A 5656-nucleotide genomic window follows, 5' to 3' on the forward strand; every position below is an offset into this window, starting at 1 on the left:
TCTTAACCCCTTATGTCTCCACAGTTCAGGACCTTCTTCTTCTGTCTTAACCCCTTATGTCTCCACAGTTCAGGACCTTCTTCTTCTGTCTTAACCCCTTATGTCTCCTCTGTACAGGACCAAGGTACGGAGTTTAATCGTAAAAAGATTTAATTTTTTTTTTTTTTTTTTTTTTTAATTTAAACAGGTCTTGAATATTGTTCCATAAAATATAATGTTATTACCAATCAAATATATAAGACCTTGTTTAGACTGCGAGAGTAAAGGGACTTTCCAGTCCTATGCTGGTAGTATAAACAAGGTATATTCTATTCTATTCTAAAATTTTGACTAGGTTTAAAGAGAGAGATTACGTGAGGAATTATCGTTTTAGATGACGTTGAGGGACAAGTGCTGTGAAAGGCACGGGAAAGGTATACGCGCAGTATTATTAACAGAGATTAGAAGTTTTAACATGGAGGGATTTAGAAATGAAGTCCCTGGGTGTGTATAGGATCTCTTCCTTTCCCCACTAACTCAGCATTTTCCCACTAAACCCTTCATTTCCCGCTAACTCTCTCCAGTTCCCCATAAAATCCTCTCTCTTTCCCTCTAACCCCTAATACATTTTCCCACAAAATCCCTTCGTTTTTTCCCCACTAACTCCTACATTTCCCTACTAAACCCTTCTTTTCCCCCCTCAAACGCCTTTATTCCCACCTAACTCCCTACATTTCGTCACAAACCCTCTTCATTTGCCTTCTAAGCCCCCGTGAACCGCGTCAACCTTTTCCCTCTCAACAACCCTTGTACCGTGTTGATCCGCTTGCAATGGGACATGACAGAAAATATACCTGAATTAAATGACATTTTTGGTTTGCCAACACTCACACTTAACTTACACTTTTTTATAGGACTTAAAGTTGGCACGTACCTTACTGTTTGGTATTGGACGTTTCGGGTCTGAATTCCAGACCCGTCTTCAGCAAATTCTCAATGTGTTATCGTTCGCGAACTCCGTGAACTTGTCAATTAGAACGTAAAAAACGGAAATGCGAAACAGATAACATTCAACGAAAACGAACCGCGAACGATAACACATTGACAATTTGCTGAAGACGGGTCTGGAATTCAGACCCGAAACGTCCAATACCAAACAGTAAAGGTTGCGGCGTAGGCTTGTCCAGCAGTATGCTCATATCATGCGCAGGGTGTGAGAAGCCGATCCTAGACAAGTTTCTTCTGAACGTTCTAGAACGAACGTGGCATGCAGACTGTGTCAGGTGTTACGACTGTCATCATACACTCAGTGATAAGTGCTTCAGTCGGGAGGGGAAGCTGTTCTGTAGAAACGACTTCTTCAGGTGAGTAGACTCCTATCCAATTAACGTAGGAAGTTCTTGAAAATGCAAATCTGAAGTCAAAACAGCGAAAAATTCTTTTAAAACGTTGAAAATTCCATTTTTATGTTAGGTGAGTAGACTCCTATCAAATTAACGTAGGAAGTTCTTAAAAATGCAAATCTGAAGTCAAAACAGCGAAAAATTCTTTTAAAACGTCAGGTGAGTAGACTCCTATCAAATTAACGTAGGAAGTTCTTAAAAATGCAAATCTGAAGTCAAAACAGCGAAAAATTCTTTTAAAACGTTGAAAATTCCATTTTTATGTGACGTTCTAAGGAAAAATCTGGTGTGAACATCACACAACTTTCCTTATCCTATTGAATGATGCTTATTTTTATGTTCTATTGTAACTTTTACAATATCTCTAACCGTTTAGTCAGTATAGCTGAATCGAGTTGCTCTAACTCCTTTATTTTACGGTGTTTGCACACTTTTAATCTTCAATCCCTACCATCACCTTCCTGCAAATTTTCAGCAGATTTGACCATAAACCACCTAAATTCTGAATTTAAATCCCGATTCTCAACTTCCGTTCGTCACTTGAACGGTCAGTTGGGAATCGAGCTCTAGTCACGGTATACACGCCCCTTGAGCCGTGTGCAAACACCAAACTAAAAAAATCTGGTGTGAACATCACACGACTTTCCTTATCCTAATGAATGATGCTTATTATTCGGGTGTTCTTGTTCTTATACCCTAAAATTTTATATCTCTAACCGTTCAGTCGGTATAGCTGAAAACCGCGTAAAACGGGCGAAAACCGCCAAAAAAACGGCCGAAAACCGCCAAAAAGCGGTCAAAATACCGCCAACCGCAGCACCTATCCCAACCAAACGTTTCGAGTTGCATCCTTGTCACACTTGTGAACTACATACCAAATATCAAGTCTCTAGATCATACCGTTCCCGAGATATTGTTAAATTACACCAAAAACCGCCAAAAAGCGGTAAAATGCCGCCAACCGTTGCACGGATCCTAACCAAAAGTTTTGTGTCGCATCCTTGTTACATTTGACATCTACATAACAAATTTCAAGTCTCTAGCTCTTACCGTTCTCGAGATATTTTGTTTACAGACAAACACACAGACACACACACGGACCAATGGCTGAAACTTTGGATTTAGGCTCTGGGGACCTCAAAACGTGTTTTGGCACTAAAAACTGACGAAGTTTTAAACTCGAAGATTTTTGCATTTAGGTACATAATTACCTATGTGGTTTGTGTGTAGGTATATGTTTTTGCACAATAACTCTCAAAAAACCAGCCTAGGTCGCCAGTTCGATTCCCATCCGGTTTGAACTTTACCCCAAACAGATAGGGTTCGTTCTCGGAACGGGCGGCTCCTATCTTGCCCTCCTTCTTCGATTTTGGGACGATAAAACCTCTCCTATGAAGTTATGACCGATCTTAGCATTGAGAGTTAACACAGTACAGTGTCAAGGGTTTTCTTTGGCGTCACCTATTTGATTTACACAGGCCAGTATTTCATAGAAACTGTGGATCAACAGAAAACTCTCTGTGGTATGGTATGATTGGACATTAGAAGATTTTCAGGACCATTTTCTTCTGTCTTAACCCCTTATGTCTCCTCTGTACGGGACCTTCTTCTTCTGTCTTAACCCCTTATGTCTCCTCTGTTCCAGGTTGCGGCGTAGGCTTGTCCAGCAGTATGCTCATATCATGCGCAGGGTGCGAGAAGCCGATCCTAGACAAGTTTCTCCTGAACGTTCTAGAACGGACGTGGCATGCAGACTGTGTCAGGTGTTACGACTGTCATCATACACTCAGTGATAAGTGCTTCAGTCGGGAGGGGAAACTGTTCTGTAGAAACGACTTTTTTAGGTGAGTAGACTCCTATCAAATTAACGTAGGAAGTTCTTGAAAATGCAAATCTGAAGTCAAAACAGCGAAAAATTCTTTTAAAACGTTGAAAATTCCATTTTTATGTGACGTTCCAAGGAAAAATGTAAAACAGTTAGTTCAGATTCTTTAAAAAAAAATCGCTTATTTTGCCATGTTTTGAAAAAATAAATGTCATATTTTCCCAAAATAAATGCCATATTGCCATGTTTTTTAGTGCCATGTTTTGGAAAAAAAAGTGCCCTATTCTGAACTTCTCTGGTGTAAAACAGTTGATTCAGATTCTTTTAAAAAAAAATCGCTTATTTTGCCATGTTTTGAAAAAATAATGCCATATTTTCCCAAAATAAATGCCATATTGCCATGTTTTTTAGTGCCATGTTTTGGAAAAAAAAGTGCCCTATTCTGAACTTCTCTGGTTATTATAAAAAAAACTTTGCTTGTTTTCCCGTTTTTTTCTGAAATTGCTTAAAAAAACTAATTTAAAGTTTTCTTCTTCCTCTTTCTCTCGTTTTATTCCGTGTTCTTTTTTTTTGTCCTCTTCTCCTTCTTCTTCCTTTTCATGCTCTTTCTCTTTCTCGTTTTTTTGTCAAGGTCCGACAAGGAAGTCTATTTTTTTTTCTTTGTTGTACATCCCCAACATCCATTCTTAATAGAGGGTTTGTCTTTGGGAAATGGGAAAGCTTTGGGAAATGACAATCTTTTGTCTAAAATGTGTCGAATAATTTCCACGTTCTTTGTTTCACAAAGAAAATGACAATCCTTTAGTAGTTTAGCCCAACTCTTTCAAATAATTTGCTCATTTCCTCACAAGAAAACCTACAGGCTGATTCCTATCTACAATTTCAATCCGGTTCAAATTTGACAGCTGGTTTATAGCGCTCTATAAATATTCCAAACCGATTTATGTCAGAACCGAATCAACAGATCATGATTGTCGTGGATAGAGTTTTCTCACAAAAAACCTACAGGCTGATTCCTATCTTTACAATTTCAATCCAGTTCAAGTTTGACAGCTGGTTTATAGCGCTCTATAAATATTCCAAACCGATTTATGTCAGAACCGAATCAACAGATCATGATTGTCGTGGATAGAAGCATTAAAACATATTGGATTGACTCATTAAAACATGAGAATTACGGACTAAACGAAAAACTACGTTTGCTCTTCGATAAGATAGAGCTATTATAACATTCTGATAGGTTTCCGCAAGGTTTTACTTAAAACCTATAATTTAGGAGTAATAAAAAAGGGGATTCAGCTAATAATAATAAATAAAACGGAAGCAGAAGAATTGTTTTTCAATCGTCTTACCTATGTTTTTACACTCTTTAATCTTTGGACGTTTAACCTGCGTGTCGAGGGGTGTGGGGTGTGTTGGGGTTAAGTATCCAGATCAGTGCACTGGTCTTTTAAAATCGGGTCTGAAAATCAAGTATGGCAAATTTCCTGATTTCTGATGGAAAATTGTACCTAATAAAACATCCGATTTCCTTTTTGTTGAACAGGTAGGTATTGCCAAATTTCATCAAAATCAAACCCTTCGAGATAAAGACAGTCATCGCCAGCCTAGTTAGCTTAGTTGGTAGTGCGTCTGCCTTGTAAGCGCTAAGCCGCGGGTTCGATTACCGCCCGGGGCGGGCGTTTGCTCTTCGATGTGATAGAGCTATCTATTATAACATTCTGATAGGTTTCCGCAAGGTTTTACTAAAACCTATAATTTAGGAGTAATAAAAAAAGGGGATTCAGCTAATAATAATAAATAAAACGGAAGCAGAAGAATTGTTTTTCAATCGTCTTACGTATGTTTTTACACTCTTTAATCTTTCCTGTGTCTGCAATGGAGTGGCATTTTCTGGCTTATACTATTGTTGACAATAGCCAATGGTATTAAGCTTACAATAGATCAGTTGCGCTTACTTGGGTGATGTTTCAAAATCATAGAGGAGGAAAAATGAGGACCAACGGAATTTTTCTTTTTCTTCTACGACTTCTTATTATAACATTCTGATAGGTTTCCGCAAGGTTTTACTAAAACCTATAATTTAGGAGTAATAAAAAAAAGGGGATTCAGCTAATAATAATAAATAAAACGGAAGCAGAAGAATTGTTTTTCAATCGTCTTGCCCATGTTTTTACACTCTTTAATCTTTGGACATTTAACCTGTGTCTGAAATGGAATGGTATTTTCTGGCTTATATTAGGTTATAGGTAGGTAGGTACCTACTTATTGTTGACAATAGCCAATGGTATTAAGCTTACAATAGATCAGTTGCGCTTACTTGGGTGATGTTTCAAAGTCATAGAGCAGGAAAAATGAGGACCAACGAAAATTTTCTTTTTCTTCTACGACTTCTAGATCCCGAGATAAATCGATTTAAAAAATACCGGTAAATCGTGAACATTGACGT

The 5656-nt window shown here is 38.0% G+C and overlaps 1 protein-coding gene across 1 annotated transcript; it reads left to right on the top strand.

The window, feature by feature from the left end:
- Window positions 1-1170: 1170 nt before the first annotated feature.
- Window positions 1171-3226, top strand: LOC103520946 (LIM/homeobox protein Lhx5-like; the record flags this gene model as incomplete). Its single annotated transcript, XM_008486044.1, has 3 exons — window positions 1171-1343; window positions 2861-2910; window positions 3028-3226. Coding segments are annotated over exons 1-3 (422 nt in total), but the record flags the coding sequence as incomplete, so codon positions are not given.
- Between the last annotated feature and the right edge of the window lie 2430 nt (window positions 3227-5656).

Source organism: Diaphorina citri, unplaced genomic scaffold (assembly GCF_000475195.1).
Source record: "Diaphorina citri unplaced genomic scaffold, Diaci psyllid genome assembly version 1.1 scaffold4295, whole genome shotgun sequence".
Classification (NCBI taxonomy): domain Eukaryota; kingdom Metazoa; phylum Arthropoda; class Insecta; order Hemiptera; family Psyllidae; genus Diaphorina; species Diaphorina citri.